Here is a 23,056-nt window from a genome sequence, read left to right as displayed (position 1 = left end):
GTTTCAAGAGTGGCAATCTCCATCAATACTTAACTCCATGTTTCAGTTCAGTGTTGACCTGAACCTTGTGTTTCAAAGTTGATGACCTAGAGTGTGAAAGAACTAAATATATTTTATGAATACTTCACTTATTTCCATATCCCCCATCCTTTAGGCCCACAGAAGCTACCTGCGGTGCACAGTGGTCCAGTAGAATTTTCAGTTAATTCTCCCCCTTTGGCCTCACCAGTATCCCATGAGTGTCTCCAAAAGGGATGGTGTTTGTCGCAGCACACCTTCACCTACCTCGACACTTGGTTGCTGAAGATAGGCTTGCCCCAAGCAGTCGTCAACTATCTCCAGATGATGGTAAACCTCTTAACATTGTTGAGGTTCACTGTCAGCAAATAGAAGTCACACCTGACAACTTCTCTGGCTTGCCTGTTTATTATATATATTCTGGATGCAGTACGTTTGTGCCTTTCCCCCGGAATAGAGTCTCCCTGACATTCAGGCTGGTCCTGAATCTCAGTGCTGATGGATCCTGGGGTTGTTGGCCTCCTTTATCCTGCTGGCTAGCTGTACTAGATGGCACATGCAGACCCTGCAGTGGGACCTCAACTCCCATTTGGCACAGCATCATGGGAATCTGTCATATTGTATCCAGATTTCGTAGGAGACTGTATGATACTAGCTGTGGTGGCCATTTGCCCATGGTTGGATCAGTGGCAAACCCATCTCCTTTCCACACTTATAGTGGACAGTGGTCACGGATAGATCACTACTGGGTTGAAGACGCTGTCTAGGAAAGGTGAAGATGAGTCATCCGGTCTCTGGCGGAGACTATACTCAACATCATTTTGTTGTAGTAGAGGGCCTTCTTACCCACCATCAGAGGAGGAATGGTGCAGGTGCACGGACAGCACGACTGCAATAAGCAGGACAGATTGGGGTCTTAGGCCCTGTGTCAGGACGCTCTGTGCCTTTAGAAACGGCTGGACTGCCAAGTAATTTGTCTGGTTTTAAACATCCTGGACCTAGCATTTACTTGAAACAGAGCGTAACAATGACTTAACATCATTGTTGTGACGGAGATTCCTCCTCTCACTTGTGATTTTATCCTTGAAGTTGATTTACTTGTATGTTCCGTGAGAAAGGTGCCTGGCTGACCAGCCACTTTGCACCACGCATATCGGCACTCCTGTAATAGCCTCTTCAGTTGAGATTACAATTTTGGTGACTGTGAACTCCATGAAGGATCTTTATGTATTGCTGTATTGTATCCTACATTGTTGGATTTAAATAACAGGATCATTAGACATTATCAATAGGAAACCTTGGCATTTCAATAATAATCTTTCAAGTTGGGATTATAACCTTGGTGACTTTGATTTCTGTGAATGGTTTTTATGTATTGTTGTCATTGCATCCCACATATAGTGGATTTGAAAATAACAGGATCATTGGACTTTAATAATAGTCCTAAAAACAATTCTCCTTTCCTGAATGCTATGTATTAGACACTAATTGGGATTTTTCTTTTGATCCAATGATGCCTGTTTGGCGTTACAACTCTTTATGAATTGAGTGAAGTGTGAGTATGAATCGTGTACTTGAGTTTTATTAGTGTTACACATTTGAATTTATAGGAAGGGGAGTGTTTCTGTCAGAAATTCATTGATGTACTGTATTATAATAAGTTTTGATTGCAATTATCAATTGATGTGTATAATAAAAAAGGATGACCACTAATAGATTTGTTGTAGTCTATATATTAGGAATATTTTCATAAGTCTTTTGGATATCAAGGATTCTTTAGTTAGAACCTAGGTTTGAAGGTGGGGGCTCTATTTTTCTAGCTGTCTTTCTTCCTGCCCCACTCCAGCATCAAATAGAATTTCAGGGAACCCTTGGTGTATGGCTGACTCTTTAGCTACCCAGTAGGATTGCCATCCAGACAACAAGCAGACCCATGTCAGCCTCTTGAGGTTTGGGGTCGGGGTACCTCCCTTAGATCGGGACAGACAGAAGTGGTAACACAGCTGTGCTCTCAGGCTTTAGACATAGGGTATGAGTAGGAATCTTTATGCTTTTAGGATCATACAAAGATGGTGGGGTTGTTTATCTTCTTTACACAGATTGTAACGATGATCACTGTATTATGTTTCATCTGACTAATTATCTCAGCTTATGCTTTTTATAATAGGATGTGGTTGCTTCAATAAATGCATAGAAATCCATTCTGCATCTCTTGTTCTGCCTTGGCATGTGTGAGACTCTGAATAACTGATCAAAAGGAGTATGATCTGTTCATCACGTCTTCCTTGAGGAGTCAGAGTGGCAGGTTTAGGTTGCCACAAACAACTCAGAATGATCAATCCAAACTGGAGCCAGTATTGGATGTATCCCTAAGTGTACCAATCGGTCACCTTTGAGGGGCCCCTTGCAAAAGCTAACTACCCTGGCATGGCTGCTGACTGGTACTAACTAGCATGCCACCTCCAGACAGCCAATATACAATCCTTAGGGGAGAGCCCTGTCTCTCTGGTTTGTAAGTCAATGCCCTTTCTGGGTGGAGGAGCTAACACCCCCTTCCTCAGGAATGTGCACTGCCCTGGCGGTGAGCTTCAAAGGGCTAACCACCCTTGAAATTCGCCCCCCAGGGCTGCTGCTAGCAGCAGATGGCTCCCCCCCCCCTTTGCAAACCCCTACTGTTGGCAGGAGTAAAGGTAGAAAACCACACAAAGGGTAGGAGGAATGGCCCCACCTCGCAGGCACCACCCCTAAGATGTTGCTTGCGAGGTGGACACTCCATTTAATTTTCCTCCATCTTAGATGTAAAGAAAATAGCCAATCAGGTTTAGGAAAGTGACCCTTCCCACAGGAAGTGGTCACTATAGTGGGTGTAGCTACCCAAGGTAAGTGTCCTATTGGAATCTACCATGTTCCTACTAAATTCAGTACTTAGTGGGCAACCCTAGATCAAGAAATAAGATTTGAAGGACACAAAGAAGACCAGCACAAAGAAGAGCCAAGGCACAAGAACCCAGGACCTTCTGCACGAAGAAGAAACGCCAAACCCTGGCTGCTGCACCCAGGAACCGACAGTCGCCGTTGAGGAGCTGCTGGACAACTGGACTGACCTCAAGAGACCTAGAGGACCTCCAGGCTTCGCCAGTCGCCCAAGACCTTCCTCCAGAGTGGAGGTGCCACTCTGCTAGAATTAGCAACCAACCCAGTGATGGTCACTTCACTGACCAGCCGCTAACTCCTGAACTGGTAGTCGCAGCCTGACCTGATGAGACACAGATGACCACAAGGACGAACCTTGCAAGTGTGCCAAGTTTGGTGGCACTGTGCCCTCCAGTGGCCCGACTGTACCAGTACCCGGGGTACTGGTCAGCTGACGTCGGACTTCAAGAAAACCAGCTCACCCAGAGCTGAAAATTGACCCAGGAGGTAGCCCCAGTTGAGGGACTTCAGGAACATCTCGGACCGCCCTCCAGAGTGCCCCTGTTGTCCTGCAAGTGACCCTTAACAAGACTTACCTCCAGCTCTAAAGGGCACCTTTGTGCACATCTCCTGGATCACCAATTCGCTCTGCATCTGGCCACCCAGTGCCCTGCAGCGAAGAACCTGCTGTACCCCAAGGGTCCCTTGCCACCTCAACACTCCAAGGGGACCCCAACGAACTACCTTCAACTTGACCAGAGCAGCCCTTTTCCAAGTGGTCACCCCGCAGTGGCCCTGCACCAGCTCCAAGAGACATGTCACCACTGCTCCCGCCGGAATCGGGACCTGCCCTAACTTCTCCAGCTGGCACAGTATGCCCACCGACGACCTCAACTAACCTGCAGAAGCGGAACTTGGTAAAGCAACTGTGTAATTTTCTATGAAGTTATGAAGTACTAAAGGTGTCTTCCTATTGATTCCTATGGTGCATAATTACGCACAGAAACACTGTATTTATTAATATTTCAAAAATTAATATCTTCAAAAGTACTTAACCAATTTTGATAGTATTGGTCTTAAAATTTATAAAAAAATCCGACGAATTTTTATAAAGTGGTCTCAACATATTCCTTCGAATGCGTGAGTTGTATGATTGATACTGTGAGTACAACAGATGCTTAACACTTCTCCAAGATTGACCTAACTGCTCAACCAAGCTACCATAAAAATTAGAGCATTAGGTAATCTAGTTTTTACCTCTGTAAACAAACGTGGTTACCTGGACACCCTGCACAATGTGCCTAGCTTTGCACTCTACATAGAGGGCCAGCCTCCTACAACTACTAAAGTTAGCACTTTAAAGTATCAAACAACTCATTATATTAAACCGGACTTGATGCCCAAGTCGAATTTAAGGTACCTTTTTTTTTTTCCCTATATGCAACTTTTAAAAAGTTACTACTCTGTTGCCCAAGTTTGTCCGTGGCCATTTGCAGATGCTGGCCACGAGGCAGCCTTCTGCACACCTGGGGAGACCTGTAAACGACTCCTAGGACAGGTAACAATAGAGGCTTGCCGTTGGAATGTTACCCTACTCCTGCCAGGAAGCCACAAGGGGTGTTAGCCCAAAAGATTAGCTTCAATGGGCAAGCTGTGTTTCGAGAGCAAATTGTGAACGTGCACAAGAGGTATTGCTCTTGTGCCTGGGTGGACGTCGGGGAAGACATTGGCCAAACTGTTTTTTCAAAGCGCTTGTAGCTTCCTCCACTACCCTACCCCCAAGTAGCCACATCTCTAAGACAGCCACCGAGCTCCTTATGTCAGTAGAGTGGTTCCAAAATCTTCGGAGTGGGCAGAATAAAGCACTCTCAGATAGTTATGCCACACTTCCCAGGAACTTACAAGGCAGGAGGAAAACAAGTAGCTCATTGGCTATTGACCTTGACCTCCTCTAATGGCACTTTCTGGGCATAAAAGTGGCACCTCTATGAGAGAGGGCCTCTTTTTTACATGGTTATCCCCCCTATTTTTGCCTCATGTTGATGTGTCCTAGAAATTGTAGTGCCTCGGACCCCTGCTAACCAGGTTTGCTGGGTCAGAGCTCTTCCCCTAAACCTGTTGTGATGCATTGGCACAATTGGATACACTCTTAACTACCACTATAAGTCCCTAGTAAGTGGGTACCTATGTGCCCAGGGCATGATGGGGTACTAGGGTTAGGACCCTGAGGGCAGAAGCACTGATAGTGCCACCCTCTAGGGCCATGAATCCAGATGCACCCAGCACTGCCATTGCAGACTGAGTGCTCTGGTGCAAACCTAAAATACAAACTCAACATGGCACCCTGTATGTGTGCCCTGTCCACCATGCACTGCATTTATTATGGGTAAGATAGCCCTCTGGCAGTCCTTATAACCCTAAGGCAGGGTGCTCCATATTATATGTGAGGGCATAGCTGCATGAGCAATATGCCCCCACTGTGTCCAGCCATTTTAATACATGTGCTGGACACTGGTGAACACGAGTTCCCCAGCTACACAGTGGCCAGTCTGAACCCTGGGTTGTTTGGTATCAAACAACAATGAATGATAAATCCAAACTGGTGCCAATATTGGATTTATCTCTAAATGTATCCAGGGGCCACCTTAGAGGTGCCCCCTGCAAAACTAAACTATCCTGGCATGGTTGCTGATTGGTCCTATCTAGCTGCCACCTCCAGATAGCCAATATACAAACCTTGGTGGAGACCCCTGCGTCTCCAATTTGAGGAATATGCACTTCCTTGGCGGTGAGCATCAAAGGTCTTACCTCCCTCGAAACGCGACCCCAGCCGGCTGCTAGATGCACCTGGCATCTCCCTTTGCAAACCCCCACTTTTGGCGGGAGCAATGGTGGGAAACCTCACAAAGGGTAGGGGGAGTGGCCCCACCTGGCATGCACTACCCCTAAGGTGTTGCCTGCGAGGTGGACCCTCTTTCATTTTCTTCCATCTTGGATGGAAGGAAAATAGCCAATTAGGTTTAAGACAGTGACCCTTCCCACAGGAACTGGTCACTATAGTGGGTGTAGCCACCCAAAGGTAAGTGTCCCATTGGACACTACCAGGATTCCCACTAAAACGCCCTCTAAATTCAGTATTTAGTCGGCATCCCTAGACCAAGAAATTGGATTTGTAAGAAAGAAGAGAAGACAGCATCAAGAAGAACCAAAGCTGGAGTACTCTGGACATGCTACCCAAGAAAAGGCTCCAAACCATGCCCGCTGCACTAGGACCCGACAATTGCTGCAGAGGAGTTGACCACTGGACTGACATCAACAAACCCTGAGGACCTCCAGCCTTCACCAGTAGCCTGAGACCTCCCTTCAGAGTGAAGGTACCACACTACAACCAAGAAAGAACCAACTAGCCAGTGAGGATGACTTCACTGACTGGCCGGACCCCATGACACACCGATGACCACCATGACAAACCCCGCAAGTGTGCTAAGTTTGGTGGCATTGCGCCCTCTAGTGGCCGAGTCGTGCCAATACCCTGCGTACTGGTGAGCTGGCATCGGACAACCAGAAAACTAACTCCCCCAGAGCTGAAAAAGGATCCGGAGGAAACCCAGTCGAGGGACTCCAGGAACACCCTGGACCTCCCCCCATTGATACTCTGTCTTCTTCCATGTACCTCAGCACTTTTGACCTGACAGCAGGCTATTGGCAGATCAAGCTAACTGATGCTTCCAAGCCTGAAACAGCATTTTCCAATGGCAGGCCTGGAAGACTTTAGCACAGCACATCTAGATGATATTGCTTTCTTTAGCTCCAACTGACAGGGGCACCTTGTCCACCTCAGGAGTGTACTTGAGGCCTTGAGAAAGGCAGGCCTCACTATTGAGGCTACGAAATGCCAGATAGAACAGAGTAAAGTGGTTTATTTGGGCCACCTGGTAGGTGGAGGCCAAGTTCAACCCCTCCAGAGGAAAATCCAACTCATTATGGATTGGGTTGCTCCACGTATCTAGACTCAGGTCAGGGCCCTTTTAGGTCTGACTGGGTACTACAGGAGATTTGTAAAATGGTATGGCTCCATTGTGACCCCCTGTAGGAAGCTAGCTCTGTAAATACTCTATCAAAATGAGATATAGTGTGCACAGAGTCCAGGAGTTCCCCAGAGGCTAATCAGAGACTAAAGTAGATAATACTGATGGTCTCTTTTGTGGTAGTGTAGTCGAGCAGTTAGGCTTAACAGAGGGTAGTGCAAAGCCTTTGTTGTACACACAAACAATAAGGGAACCACACTCAGACTAACTCCAGACCAATGGTTTTTATATATCAAAAATATCTTTTGTTAATTTATTTCTAGAACCACAAGATTCAAGTTGCAGGTAAGTACATTAATAAATAAGTATTCAGCATATTTATCAATACCACTTTGGTTAGAATTGACAAGATATAGTTTTTGAACAAATGGCAATAATCTGTTTTAAAAGGTGACATATTGCATTTTTCAGAAACAGGTCCTGGAGAGAAGAAAAGTTAGTACGATTTGAAGGTAAGTAGAGGACTTACAGTCCCAGTCTCCAGGAATTAAGATGTCCACAGGATGGGGTTCAAGTTAACCCCAAACACCCACCACCAGCAACACGGGGCCAGCTGGGTGCAGAGGTCAAAGATGAGTCAAATTTAATATGGGGTCCTGTAGAGACTGGGGGCACTCAGAAATAGGCCTGCCTGCAGGGAAGTACCCATGTCTTTGGAGGACAGACCTGTGGGTTTTAGAGGAGCAACGGGGGGCCACATGTCAGCACCAAACACACACCCTCAGCGGCACGGGTATGGCCTGGTGCAGGGTGCAAACACAGCGTCAGGCACCCAAAGCTTTCCTATAGAGGGACCCCGAGGACCACAAAAATGCTGCAGGTGAAGTGCAGGGTTTGGTTCTGGGAAACCAAAGGCTGGACAAGGATGGGGGCTGTCTGCTGGGACGTTGCTGCACCAAAGGTCGGATTCCCCAAGGCCAGGGGGCTTGCGGGTGCAGGCTTTGGGAATCTTCATCTGGTTCTGTCACGGTCGGGGGGGGGTCCTCCGGATTCAGGCTGCTGGCGTCTCTGTGGTAGACTGGAGGGTCAACCCAGAGTGGGCCTTTGCTCGGAATCACCTGGGGACCAGCTCTAGTTGGTTGGGCTACCTGGACTCTGACCGTGGGCGTCTGGTGCAGAGTAGGAAGGACTCACGGATCCGTGGCAGTTCTGGAGTTCTTAGATGAAGTTTCTTCTTGGACAGGGCAGCTGTCCACGGGAGTTCTTTGTCCTCTGTAATGCAGGCAGTGCTCTGAAGGCTTTTCAGAGGTCGCTGAACGTACAGGATGCATCACTTTCTTTTGCAGGGCTGTTGAAGCTGGAGACAGGCCACTATGGCTGGGGCCAAGTCGGGTTTAGTCTTCCGTCTTCTCTGCTGGGGTTTCAGCTTAGCAGTCCTTCTTCTTTCTTCTTCCTTCTTGTGGGGTCGCCAGGAATCTGATGAACTAGGTTCAGGGGAGCCCTTAAATCCTGGATTTAGTGGTGTTACAAGGGTCAGAGGGGAGGGTGACTACACCATTCTGGTGTCCACTCCCTTTGGGGAGGGGGACACAGACCTAACCCTATTGGTCCCTGACCTCCAAACTAAGATGGAGGATTTTGCAAGGAGGGGTTCACCTCAACTCTTGACACCTTAGGGGTTTTCCCAGCTGAGGTGGTCACTCCTCCTTCTTTTTCTTAAGTTCCCCACCAAACTTGCCACCAAATGTGAGGACTTGTCCGGGGGGGTGGGTGGGGGGCATCTCCACTAGCTGGAGTACCCTAGGGCACTGTAACAAGAGGCCTGAGCCTTTGAGGCACACCACCAGGTGTCACAGTTCCTGCAGGGGGGGGTGTGAAGCACCTCTACCCAGAGCATGCTTTGTTTCTGGCCACGGGAGCACACTGGCTTTCACTCCATGTGGTTGGAAACTCGTGTCTTAGTGGGAGGCTGGCATAGTCCTGCACTAAAGGATTAGTTAAAATATTAGGGGGAATCTCTATGATGCCCTCTGTGTGCATTTCTCAATAAATCCCATACTGGCATCAGTGTGGGTTTATTGTGCTGAGAAATTTGATACCAAACTTCTCAGTATTCAGTGTAGCCTTTATGGAAATGTGGAGTTCGTTTTTGACAAACTTCCAGACCATATCCTCAGTATGGCTACCCTGCACTTTCAATGTCTAAGAATTGACTTAGACACTGTAGGGGTATAGTGCTCATGCAGCTATGCCCTCACCTGTGGTATAGTGCACCCTGCCTTAGGGCTGTAAGGCCTGCTAGAGGGGTTACTTACCTATGCCACAGGCAGTCTGTTGTGGACATGGCACTCTGAGGGGAGTGCCATGTCGACTTAGTCATTTTCTCCCCACCAGCACACACAAGCTGTGAGGCAGTGTGCATGTGCTGAGTGAGAGGTCCCCAGGGTGGCATAATACATGCTGCAGCCCTTAGAGACCTTCCCTGGTCACAGGGCCCTTGGTACTAGGGGTACCTTTTACAAGGGACTTAACTGTGTGCCAGGGCTGTGCCAATTGTTGGATCAAAAGTACAGTTTTAGGGAAAGAGCACTGGTGCTGAGGCCTGGTTAGCAGGGTCCCAGCACTCTTTCAATCAAAGCTGGCATCAACAAAAGGCAAAAGATTAGGGGGTAACAGTGCCAACAGTGGCATTTTCCTACAGAGGACCAGAATGAACTTGTGGCTTTTATCAGCAGAAGGTTGACCCCCAGAGAAAAGCATTGGTTAGCTATTGAAAGGGAGGCCTTTTCTGTGGGCAGGGCCTTGAAGAAGTTGAGGCCATTCTTGTTTGGCACTCACTTCATTGCTCAAGCATTTTATGGTGCTCAAGCAGATCACAAGCCCCTCTTATGGCATAAGCAGATGAAAGGTGAAAACCCTAAACTGTTGAGGTGTTACGTTTCCCTACAGGGGATGGACTTTTCAGTGGAATATCGACCTGGCAGCTGGACAGCTGAGGTCCCTATTGACTTCAGTGGGAATTCGGGCACTATCCAACCTCCTTTGTCCCAACGGATTTCCTTGGGGTCCTCTGGGAAGGGTCCTAAAATTCAAACTCCGACCTTGACTTCCCCATGTTATCCTATGGACACTGACCGAAGATTTATACTTTGCACACAGGTGCCTGGTGAATTCTACCTGCTCACTTTTGGGATCTTACTACTCCCCCAGTCCTAAGGGTTGTTGAGTGGTGGTGTAGTTTGGGTGTGGTTTTGGCATCCCATTTTTTGTATGTTTTGTCCTCCCACCCCAAATAGGGTCCCATGTTATTTTATGCCTTTACTTACCTACTTACCTTTTGCTAAGTGTATTGTTGTATGACTATATCTCCAGTTGGGAGATATACCAAAGTTACACCTAGAGTGTGTGATGTAGTAAATATTACATGTTTTTCTAACACCTGTGTGGTTCTGTCCTGTGTGTACTTCACTGACTGACCTCTGTGGTATTTGCAACCGCTTTACACCATCCTGGATAAGCCGTGTCTACTCTCCACAGCTACCCCTATGAGAGCTCTGGTTATCTAGAGCCACCAACACTATCACTAAAGGTTGCCTGGACTCAGCACAAGGTGCCTCACCTATAGGTGTACACCATATACTAAGCTCTCCTCCTACAGACATCCTGCTGGAAACTTGATCCAAGCCCAGCACAGGGGTCCCTGTAAATAGGACAATTGCCCGCCTCAGTCGCCCAGCTCTGGGCGACCCTAGCTTTCTCAGCCAACACCCAACTCATGACAGCTTGGTAGTTCAAGCCTCCACGTCCCACAGCGCATTACCTTTTGTTCCCCCGAATATCGAATCCAAGAAGCAGGACCATCCTGGGAAGAAGTTGTTTTTTTCCACCAGCCTAGCACTGAAGTCAGTGAACACCTTGTTCTCCCTTACCTTTGGGACACGGTTGTGCAAGTGCTGCCTCTGGTCCTGGAGCAGGCCTGGGCCATACTCCCCCAAGTGGTGAAAGACTGGAGAGAGACAGACAAGTTCATCACCCCTTGTGGCTTAGATATGACTGACTTGCTGGGCAGAGCCATTGCGTCGACAGTGGCCTTATGGCACCACACCTGGTTGAGGACATCTGTTTTTTTCTGGGGATGTCCAAGCAAATTTGGTGAACATGCCCTTCAATGGCACTCGCTTGTTTGTCGAGGAGGCAGACTCGGCGCTGGAGAACTTTAAGGACTCTCTAGTTACAGCCAAGTCCTTGGGCCCCTCGGTGACTCCTCATCCACCATCTGGCCCTATGCCAGGTCCTGCCCAACCAACCCAAGGTTTGGGGGACATAGGCTCTGTCTATTCAGACCTAGAGGGTCAGCAGGCCTGAAGTTGTCTGCCACACAGCCCCTTGCAGGTGCAGCCTCAAAGCCCTAGTTTGGATCTGCAGGACCATGCTTGCCCAGTTGGAGGGAGAATGCACAATCTCCTCCACTGGAAGTCTATAACATCAGGTGCATGAGTACTGCCAATCATCAGGAACGACTATATCCTGCCTTTTCAATCCTTTCTTCTACCCATTCCACTAATATTCGAACGACTGGCGGAGGATCATTTGTTACTACTCTGAGAGGAAGTTATAGCTCTCTTGGCCAAGAAAGCAATAGAAATGGTCCCGATATCGGAAGTAGGCAGTAGTTGTTATTCCTGCTGTTTCTGATACCCAAAAAGAACAAGGGTTTTTACCCTATTCTGGATATTCTGTAAATCTCTTTCTCAAAAAGGAGACATTCAGGATGCTCACTGTGGCTCAGGTATTGTCTGCCCTATACTTACAAGACTTGTTGGAAGCACCGGAGTAGCAGGTTGCATATTTTTATATCCCCCATCCTGCTGGCCTGCGGTTCAGGGTAGACCAAGAACACTTTCAGTTCACCGTACTGCCATTTGGCCTTACCAGCGCCCTTCGGGTGTCCACCAAGGTTGTGGCAGTGGTAGCAGATCATCTGCACAGGTCAGAGGGTTTCAGTCTTCCTCTACGTCGGCGAATGGCTGTTGAAGGCGGGTTCACCCGAGGCTGTCTTCGCCCACATTCAGCCTACAGCAAGTCTTCTGCATTTACTGGGGTTTATTATAAACGTGCCGAAGTCACACCTAACTCCCTCTTGGATGCTCTCTTGAATAGGAGCTATTCTGGGCACAGTGCAGTTTCAGGCTTATTCTCCTGAGCGAGTTCATGTTATTCAGGCTATGACACCAATGTTGCAGCTTCTGTCCTGGTTTTCAGTGAGACTGCATCCTGTTGGTAAAACATGCCAGATGACATATGCAGGCTCTGCAGTGGGATTTGAAGTTCCTGTGGGAGCAGCATCAGGGAAATCTCTCCGATGTGGTTCAGATCTCAGAGGGAATTGCAGAGGACCTGCAGTGGTGGTTAATGATCCACGATTGGGTCAGAGGCAGACTCCTCTCCCTTCCCCAACCAGACTTCACAGTAGTCACAGCTGTGTCACTCCTGGGTTGGGGCGGCCATCTGAGAGAGGTGGAGAGCAGAGGACTCTGGTCTCTGGCGGAATTCAGACATGTTGGATCTCAGGGCGATCCAACTAGCGTTGAAGGCATATCATCCTCTATCAAGGGGCGGATAGTGCAGGTGTTCTCGGACAACACCACTGCCATGTAGTACTGCAACAAGCAGGATAGGATGGGATTGTGGACTCTTTGTCAAGAGGTACAACGTCTCTGGACATGGCTGGAACAGCAGGACATAACCCTGGTGGTTCAACCCCTGGCAGGTTCTCTTAATGCTTTGGTGGACTAACTCAGTCGTCAATGTCTAGCAGATCACGAGTGGGGTCTCCATTCAGAGGTGGTACAAGGTCTCTTTCGGCAGTGGAGAGAGCACTGGGTTAGATCTATTCGCCTCAAAAGAGAACGTGCATAGTCAGCAGTATTGTGCGTTGGAGTTTCCAACGCGGCAGTTGCTAGGCGATGCTTTTTGTTGCGAGTGCAGCTCAGGCCTCTTGTACGCCTTTCCACCCATATCACCCCTGCTTAAAATTATCAAGAACTGTGCCCAAGTGATTCTTGTGGCTCCCTGATTGGGCACAGAGAGTTTGGTCTCCTGAGCTTCTGAAAATAAGCACTGACCCTCCGAACAGGCTGCCCCTTCGGGAGGATCTTCTGTCGCAGCATCAGGGGAGGGTCTTCCACCTGAACCGGTCAACTCTGCGCTGTCATGCGTGGATATTGAGCGTCTGCCGTTGTAAGCCTTCGACCTTCATCCCGAAGTCTGTAATGTTATGTTGACAACCAGGTGTTCCTCCACAAATAACGGTGTACGCCTGCTGTTGGCAAAGATTTGTAAGATATTTTATAGAGCAGTCTTTTTATCCTCTCTCTTTCTCTATCTGATATTCTTCTCTTCATTCTTTCTCTTGCCCAACAGGGTTGCTCTCTGGGGACACTGAATGGCTATCTCTCTGCTCTATCATCTATTCTGTGACTGCCTGATCAACCCTGTCTTTTCAAGTTACCCCATTGTAAATAGGTTTGTTAAAGGGCTTATAAATATGTTTCCCCCTATGCCCTTTGTCATGCCTCAGTGGGATCTCAGTCTAGTTCTCAGATACCTCATGTGCTCTGCTTTCAAGACTTTGCATAATTGTCCACTCTGGCTGCTCACCCTCAAGACACCTTAGTATCAATAACAACTGCACGGAGGGTGAGTGAGATACAGGCATCATCATGTAAGCCACCATATCTCAGTGTTTCCAGAAAAGTTTGTTCTACACACCGATGCCTCTTTCCTTCCTAATGTGGTGACCCCTTTCCATCTGGGTCAAACTGTCACCTTGCCCACCTTCTTGCTCCCCCACATCCCTCTAAGAAAGAGGAGCAACTCCAGCGGCTGGATCCAAAAAAGGCATTGTCGTTCTACCTTGACCACACAAGAGTTAGAGGTGGACGACCAACTGTTTGTGGGGTATTTGGGTACGAAGAAGGGTCGGGCAGTACAGAAGCACTTCAAGCTAGGTCGTTCTCTGTATTAGGATCTGCTATGCCCTGGCTAAGAAGCAGCTTCCCATGGGTTTGCGGGCCCATTCCATCAGGGTGAAAGCTGCAACCACAGCATTAGGTCGTGGAGTTCCAATCCCTGACTTCTGCCAGACAGCTACATGGGCATCACTGCACATGCTTGCCAAACACTACTGCCTGGACAGTCAGGTCCAAAGGGATGGGCTTTTCGCACATTAGGTCCTGCAGGACTTTCTAGTCTAAACACATTGTCCTCCGCCCACCGCCTGGAGGATATGGCTTGGGTATCTAATCAAAGGTAAAGAATCTGCAGCTAGAAGTATATCAGATGAACAAGTTATTTACCTTTGGTAACGCATTTTCTGGTATCATGGTTCATCATGGATTATTCTATGCATAAAGATTGGCTATAGGCTAGCTAAGCAACAACCCTGGCATGCTCATTGCACCAAAGCAAAGGCTGCTACCACTGCGCTGGCGCACAATGTGCCAGTCATGGAAATTTGCCACACTGGCACTTAGGTGTTCCTTCTCACTTTCACTATGCATTTTGGCCTATATGACCTGCAGAATTTCCTGGTCTGAGCTATTCCAAAGGAGGAGGTACTTTGGTGTTTATTCACATGTCGAGGAATACTTGGTTTATTCATTGTATTTTGGAACTCAGGTGTCATTCTAGCGGTATGGTGGTTGCTGCAGCCAAGGATGTACTCAGTGGGCCCAGGTTGTGTGCTCAACAAGAACCATCGACAGAGTTGAATGGATATACAGAAGTTACATGTTTATGGGATGGTGTGTGAGGACCCCAGAGTGTTCTGCTGCCATGTATTCCTTTGTGTCTCCTCTTTGGAGCACATTGAGGGACAGAAGGCAGGCTGAGCCATGGAGCCTGCCTTTTCTCCCCCGTAATGCCTATGTTCAGCAGTCTGTCAGCCGCCATGAGCTTCGTCTGTTTACTAGGATTGTCTTCTATGCTTTCTGAGGAAATGAGTGTAAAGGAGCCCACCTCCCCACCGTTCGTCAACCCTCTCCCCTTCCATAGGACTTCTGTAACGTCAAGGGAGAGGGAAAAGCAGTGGCTGTCAGTAGCAGCTCCACCCAGAGCTGATCCATACGCAGGTGCTCTGGTGTGTTTGAATCAGAGGTATACAGGGTTGAAAACTGTTGGCTGCTAGACTTTGTGCTTTCAACTAAATATTGGCTTTATGAGGCTTATGTTATCATAACAAGTGCCTTCAACTGAATATGAGATGCACCATTTCTTTCTGAATTACTTTTTATTTTTAATAAATCTACCATTTTAGAACAGTGAAAGAGTAAATTAAAAACGTACTTCATCGCAATTATTGAGAATGAGATGCATTGGTGACCATGGTGGCATGTTTATGCCAGTGAAGAAAAAACGCTGGCAAAGCCAATTGGTCGACATTCAACACGACATGTTGGCTCTCTATACTCATTACAGTTTTATTATTAATGTGAGTGATGTGGAGAGATTAAGGCTGATTTGTCACTTCTGACACTCTTAATCAACTTTTCTAAACATATCTGCTCTGTCTCCAACTGGAAATATCACATTAGATTTCAGATTTGCCTTGAAGTAAGATTATTCATCACAACCAACCTCTGAAGTTACGTAACTTTTGCTTCTCCATTTCGTGAGAGCCTTTGACTATAGTGATTGTGCTGTTTATTTTTACAAACTGTTTTTTCCTTCCAAACTGTCCTCTGAACTGTAAGGAATAAGGAAAGCAGTAATCCTAGAAGTATGTGTGAGAGTGAATCAGAGAACAATCGAGAGTTAAGGAAGACATGACTGGAGGGAAGGAAAAGGGAGGGGAGAAAGGCAAAACAAGATAATCAACAGGATATAGTAGCAATATTATGATGTAGAGATGGAGAGAAAGAAAATGAGATGACTAACCAGGACTCTTCTTTTTATTTCCTCTAGGAATTTATAAAATCAGAGCCATTGGAGTCTTTGAAGTCACCTCTCCGTCAGAGGGCAATTGTCTGCTGCACCCATCTTGTGTATCCTTTCCTGACCATCACCGTGATCTCCACCCATTGTGTATTATTTCACTTTCTGACCTTCTCTTACTAACAGTCCATGAACCATATCTCATGAAAGTGGAGTAGGGGATTATATAAGTGTATATTCAGAAACAGAGACTGAAGAATCTTCTGAATAGTGAAGAGCAGCTTAGAAGAAATCCTAGGTTTGATGCCCTAATTAAATGCCAGATGTAGGACGCTAGATCTCTATATAGTGCACTAAAAAGAAGTACATCGTGCTGAGTCCAGTGGATCCCCAACTAGTTTGCAGAGGCAAAAGTAGATAGTACTAATGCTCTATTTTTTGGTAGTGTGGGCGAGCAGTTAGGCTTATCGGAGGGTAGTGCTAATCATTTGTTGTAATCACAGAAGCAATAAATGAGACACACACTCAAAGAATAAATCATAGACCAAAGTAGAAAAACAAAACGTATTTTTATCTCCACTTTCAAACCAAGAACTTCGTCACAAGGTAAGCATGTTTTTAAGCATAAATTATTTTCATTTGCAAGTGCACAGTGCGATTTCAGGGTTCTTCAGTGTTATCCTATGCGAGGAAAAACAAGTTCAGCAAACAGGTACTGTATGACAACTTAGAAGACCAATCTCTGAGACTTAACTTTAGTATTGGGCAAGGGGCACAACCACACCAACTGGCCAGCACTGGGGCAGCCGGGTGCAGAGGTGTAGTACTTGATAGGGGCCCAATGCATTACGGTGAGAATAGGCTGCAGGCTCTGGCTAGGAAGCCAGTTGGGGAAATCCAACAGGTAACAAACGTGGGGTACTTGGGGACGTAGGTGCTGTAAAAAACTGGCCTGGTGTATGTGTGTGTTTTTTTTTTTTTTAACACACAGTAATAATTAGGAATTGGCACAAGAAACAGCAAGCATTGGTAAGAATTAGTGAAAATAGTTAGGGCCCTAGGGGAGTACCAAACCATATGCTAAAATGGTGGAATGCAAAGTGAAGACCCCACCCAAGGATATGGAGTCGTTAGAGGGAAGCTGGAATAACTAGGGACCTCAAGAGGTGAGTACCTAAGTGACCCCTAGCGACCAGAAGAGCAGAGGTAAGTACTTGGTCTTCCCAAGTACTAACAAGACGACTTGGAAAATGGATTGTGCAAGAACAGGACCAGACTAGAATAAACCAAAGGTGGATTCTGGAAGAAGAGGACCTGAAAAAGAAAGGGACAGAGTCTAGTCCACAATGGAATGTCCAGTCTAAGCAGGTGCCACAACCCTCCCTTCTGAAGATCCCGTTCGAAGAGGGAAGAAGACCACCAGCTGTGGAGTCCTTGAAGTGGTGCAGATGGTATCCCACGTCAGTTGTTGGGTTGCAGATGGACAGTGGTTTAGGAGAACCACCAACAAACCTTGGCAAATGCAACAGAAAGCAAAAGAAGAGTTGCAAAGCTGAAGAGGACCAGCAATGTCCAGGGCACTCAACTCTTGGAGCAGTCTGGGCTGACCCTCAGCAGTCCGAAGAGCCAGTCGAAGCAGTTGCAGTCCCCACAGGCAACCCACTGGCAGCAGTCCCAGTAAGTTTCAGTGAGGCCCAGTCAGCAGATCTGGAGAGGAATCTCACGTCACTGAAGCAGCAGAGAGGAGACTGTCCTGGGCAGGATTAAGTGCTGGAGGCCAGGGCTACTCGGAGCCTGAAGATCCCTTGGAGCAGGAGATAACAAGCCTTGGTTGCTTCTAGAGCTGTGGTGCACAGGGGTACTCTCCTACAAGGAGAGGCAAGGACTCACCATCATCCAAGTTGGACAGCGGGCAGAGAGGACCAAGGGGACCACTCCAGACTACCACCTGGGATGCAGGATCCACGCAGTTCCAGAGGAGAGCAAATCCACGCAGCCGAACGTCCTAAAAGGGGGTTTGTTTACCTTGCACCGTGACCATCTTTCAGGAGGGGTCTCTGACGTCACCTGCCTGACCTGGCCACTCAGATGCTCCCAGGGGCCTCTGCACATCAAGTTAGCAGACTCAAGTGGCCACCTGGAGGAGCTCTGGGCACCACCTGTGGGCGGTGATGGACAGTGGGGTGATCACGCCCCTTTCCTTTGCTCAGTTTCATGCCAGAGCAGGAAACTGGGGTCCCTGGACTGGTGCAATCCGGTGTATGCAAGGAGGGCACCAAATGTGCCCTTCAAAGCAAACCACTGGCTTGGGGGAGGCTACCCCTCCCAGTCTTTAAACACCTATTTTCAAGGGAGAGGGTGTTGCATCCCCTCTCCCACAGGAAATCCTTTGTTCAGTCTTCCCCTGCTTGAGCTGGTCAAGCAGTAGGAGGGCAGAAACCTGTCTGAGGGGCGGCAGCAGCGCAAGCTGCCTGGAAGTCCCTAGAAGACTGGCAGGAGAGATACCGAGGAGGGGGTCCTCTGAGGAGCTCCCCAGAGTACAAGCAATCATACAACCAATACTGGCATTCGTATTGGGGCATGATTTCGACATATTTGATACCAAACATGTCCAGATTCCAAGTTAACATTATGTAGCTGGACACAGGTAGTGATCTGTGTCCAGTACATGGGTAAAACGGCTTCCCCGCACTTACGAAGTCCTGTGCAATAGAACTGGGGTTCGTAGCAGCACCTCTACACATGCATGGGTGCCCTCACACACAGGGACCTGCAGCCTGTCCTCTGGGCTAGGACGGCCTACCATAGGGGTGACTGACAGTGACCTGTGGTGAAAGTGTGTATGCACCTTGTCATGCTTGCTGCAGTGGAGGCCTGCAGACGCATTTTGTCTGGGCTGCCATGGGGGACCCCTGGCGTCCCAATGTCCTGGGTACCCAAGTACCATATACTGGGGACTTCTAAGGGGGCATAAGTATGCCAATTGTGGAGTGCACAAAGGTCCTAGGCAACCAAATTTGGAGGGAAAGAGCACAATCACTGGGGTCCTGGTTAGCAGGATCCCAGTGAGACAGTCTAAGCACACTTGATAGCAGGCACAAAGTGGGGGTAACCATGCCAAAAAGAGGGCACTTTACTACTGGTGCACGTTTGGTCCTCTTCACCAAAGCCCAGGTGCGACGGATGCAGGGGTGTTCTTTGGTGTCTGCTATCAGATAGAGACTTCTAGCTGCAGATTCCTTACATTAGAATTTCCTGGCGTCCGCTTGGAATCTGAAACTTTTGCAGAGCAATACCCTTTCATGCACTGTCGGGTGATGTTGTTCGGTTCTGCATGTCTTTGTCTGCAGCGTTGGAGCTGTCTATGATTTCTCGGCCACCTATAAAGCCACTACCCAGGCATGTGTACGTCAGTTCTTTTCCTTCTGCGTCAGTGAAAACGCAAACCTGGACTTGAGCTGCCCTCTGTTTCTGAAAGGCCTTTTTCAACCCTTTTGTTAAGTTTTTTTTCTTTTTTGTCGGTACAGGGATGACATCAAGAAAGACAGGGTTCAAGCCATGAGGCACCTGCCACTGCACCTTGTCGGTGATGGACCCCCATCGGGTATGTATCTGGTGCCTAGATCAAGACCACGACGCAAAGTCATGTTCCGACTGCCAGGCCATGGCTCTGAAAGCTTTTAGGGAGTAGTCCCTGAAGCTAATGGCGGCCTGGCAATCCACATCGGCCGGCGCAACTCATCTGAGGTCACGGTCCCGGTCGGGAAGAGGGCATAGGACTGCTCCAGGAGCCCCACTTGAGGTCCTTCAGGCACTCGAGGAAGAGGCACAAGAAGAAGAAGTCCAAGTAGACTTCGGGTTCACCTTACGTGTCAGCAGATGAGGAGAGTTCAAAACATCTTTGTGCCAGGCATGGTTCAGCTGAACCATTGCCAGGGCTGACTCGGAACCCTCTGAAGACCCAATTGGAGCCAATGGACTAGTATGAGGAGTTAGGAGAGGCCAGTGGACTGGATACGTTTCCAGATACTGTTATGCTGTCACCTCCTACCATGGCTATGGGGGAGGGAGCATCATATGCAATAGTGTTGCGTAGAACAGCAGAAGTCTTGGACCTAGATCTGCCTACGGAGCCGGACAGCACTAACCTCCTGCTGAAGGTGCTTCAGCCAGAGGTTTCCACATCTGAACCAATGTTACCCTTTAATGAAGCCCAGACTGATTTCCTGCTGGGGACGTGGTCAACACCCAGAACAGGGGTGCCTGTCAACAGGGCACCTGGCCGCCGCCATCGCCCAGCTCTAGCTTTGTCACTCAACACCCCACCCCACCCCAGAAAGGTTGGTGGTCCAAGCGTACACCTCCCATGGACTCCTTCCATTCCGCTCCCCCGCATAGGGAATCCAAGAGACTGGACCAGTTCAGGAAGAAGATGTTCTCTTCCTCCAGCCTGGCACTGAGGTCTGTAAACGCCTCATGCTTGTTGGGCCGTTTTTCCCATACTCTATGGTGTACGGCGGCACAGGAGCTGCCTCGGGTCCCAGAGGACAAGCAGTTAAAGATGGAAGATGTAGGAAGCGGGCCTGGTGTGTGGTAGACACCTATGGTGTTGGCGCTTTATACCAGGTCCAAGCAGCCCCTACTAGTGGATGTATGCAGTGTCTAGAAAGCCAGGGCTCTCAAGAGGTAACAGGATGAGCAGTAAAGACGTATCTAGGAGAGATGCAAAGTTTATGCAGTACCACTACAGCCACACAGCACTTAAACTCACGAAAGAACCACATGGTGTTTCAAACGTAAAGGTACTTTGTTATAGTAACACAACACTAGGTTTACTTATAGACAGTCTCCCAACTGAAGGGGAAGTACAAACACAATAATAATTAGTATTGGCACACGAAACAACAAGGATTGGCAAGAATTAATCAAAAATAGTTAGGACCCTAGTGGAGGACCAAACCATATACTAAAATTGTGAAAAGCGAAGGTCCCCACCCAGGAATATGGAGTTGCTAGAGGGAAGCTGGAAGAGCTAGGAACCCAAAGAGGTGACCCCTAGCGACCAGGAGAGCAGAGGTAAGTATCTGGTCTTCCCAAGGACTAACAGGAGGACTTAGAAAATGGATTGTGACTGGGGGGTGAGTGTTTGAAAAGTTTCAACACTCCGTCCATCATTTTATTTTGTTTTGTGATGTTGCTTTGTGCGCCCTAAGTGGCAGGGGTATGCCCAGACGTGGGTCCCTTGCTCGCTGCGCCACTGGATTCAAGCTAGCCTGGCTGATGAAGGCTGGTACCCTGAAACCGGTCCCAGGATGCTTGTTTCCTGTCCAGGGAGGACCTGGCCTAGCAGTTCGGGCTGGACTGTTCCCATGGGGAACAGGGTCAAGACTGTAATTTGTATATGGCTGGTCCAAACTGGGGTGACGTGGCAAGGAAAATAACAATGGATTAAACCCAGATCTGTGACTGGGGGTGGGTGTTTGAAAAGTTTCAATACGACGTCCATCATTTTATTTTGTTTTGTGATGTTGCTTTGTGCAATAACAGGACCAGTCTAGAAGAAACCAAAGGTGGATTCTGGAAGAAGAGCACCTGCAAAAGAAGGGGTGTAGGAAGTTGGCTTTGTATGTACCATCTCAAAGTGAGAGAGTGCACAGAACCCAAGGGTTCCCCTTAGAGGTTAATAGTGGCAAAATTTGATAATATTAATGCTCTATTTTGTGGTAGTGTGGTCGAGCAGTAGGCTTATCAGAGGGTAGTGTTAAGCATTTGTTGTACACCCACAGGCAATAAATGAGAAAACACACTCAAAGACTTAACTCCAGGCCAATAGGTTTTTATATAGAAAAATATTATTTTCTTAATTTATGTTAGAACCACAAGATTCAGAACTCAGGTAAGTACATACATTGTAAGTTACTTGGCATAGTTAAATTTGGAACTTTGAATTAAAACAGTAATATACACAGTTGTGGCAAAAATGGCAATAAGCTATTTAAAAAGTGGACACTGCAAAAATAAACAGTTCCTGGGCGAGGTAAGGAAGTTAGTTTTTCAGGTAAGTAAAGCACTTACAAGTTCAGTCTCCAGAGCATAGGCAGCCCACCGTTGGGGGTTCAAGTCAACCCCAAACAGCCAGCACCAGCAACACAGGGCCAGTCAGCTGGAGAGGTCAAAGTAGGGCCCAAATAGCATAGGCACCTATGGAGACCAGGGGTGCTCCGGTTCCAGTCTGCTAGCAGGTAAGTACCTGCGTCCTCTGTGAGCAGGCCAGGTTTTTTTTTTTTTTTTTTAGAGCACTGGGGGTGGGTCCCAAACAGGCACACAAAATACACCCTCAGCGGCGCAGGGGTGGCCGGGTGCAGTGTGCAAAGTAGGTGTCGGGTTTGCGTTGACAACAATGGAGGGACCCGGGGGTCACTCTGGTGATGCAGGCAGGGCACAGGGGGGCTTCTTGGGCCAGCCACTGCCTGGGCAAAGATGAGGGCCACCTGCTGGTCACTCCTGCACCAGTAGTTGGTTTCTCTCAGGCCTGGAGGCTGCAGGTGCAGTGCTTCTCCCAGGCGTCGGGTTCTTTGTTACTGGGCAGTCGCGGTTAGAGGGAGCTTCTGGGTTCTCTCTGCAGGCGTAGCTGTGTGGGTGCAGGAAGGTCGTCTCAGGGTGTCCACGTCATTGGAGTTGCCTGGGGGTCCTCTCTGCAGTGTTGGTTCTTCTGGACACGAGCCAGGGGCGTCGGGGCAAGAGTGTTGGGGACTAACGCTTCCAGAGTGAGGCTGGAGTCCCTTTAAAGATGGTTTCTCCATTGCTGTTTTGGACAGAGCAGCTGTCCACTGGAGTTTCTTGGTCCTTTGGTTGCAGGGCAGTCCTTTGAGTCCTCAGAGGTCGCTGGTCCCGCTGGATGCGTCGCTGTGCAGATTCTTTGAGTCTGGAGACAGGCCGGTAGGGCTGGGGCCAAGTCATTTGTCGTCTCTGCAGGGCTTTCAGGTCAGCAGTCCTTCTTGTTGTAGGTCGTCAGGAATTTGATCTCCTGGGTTCTGGGTCGCTCCTAAATACGAAATTCAGGGGTGTGTTAGGGCTAAAGGGCAGTAGCCAATGGCTACTGTCCCTGAGGGTGGCTACACCCTCCTTGTGCCTTCTCCCTTTGGGGAGGAGGCACATCCCTA

General features: G+C 48.3%; 1 protein-coding gene across 1 annotated transcript in view; it reads left to right on the top strand.

Annotated features, from left to right (window-relative positions):
• MROH1 (maestro heat like repeat family member 1) overlaps positions 1-23,056 on the top strand; it is a 1,237,492-nt gene that overhangs the window by 804,526 nt on the left and 409,910 nt on the right. The window contains exon 25 of the mRNA XM_069221041.1: positions 15,924-16,003. Within this exon, the coding sequence (XP_069077142.1) occupies positions 15,924-16,003 (80 nt within the window). The remainder of the gene's footprint in view (positions 1-15,923; positions 16,004-23,056) is intronic.

This window comes from Pleurodeles waltl, chromosome 2_2 (assembly GCF_031143425.1).
Source record: "Pleurodeles waltl isolate 20211129_DDA chromosome 2_2, aPleWal1.hap1.20221129, whole genome shotgun sequence".
Taxonomy (NCBI): Eukaryota; Metazoa; Chordata; class Amphibia; order Caudata; family Salamandridae; genus Pleurodeles; species Pleurodeles waltl.
The sequence above is the reverse complement of the archived record's forward strand: the minus strand, read 5'-3'. Positions and strand labels throughout refer to the sequence as shown.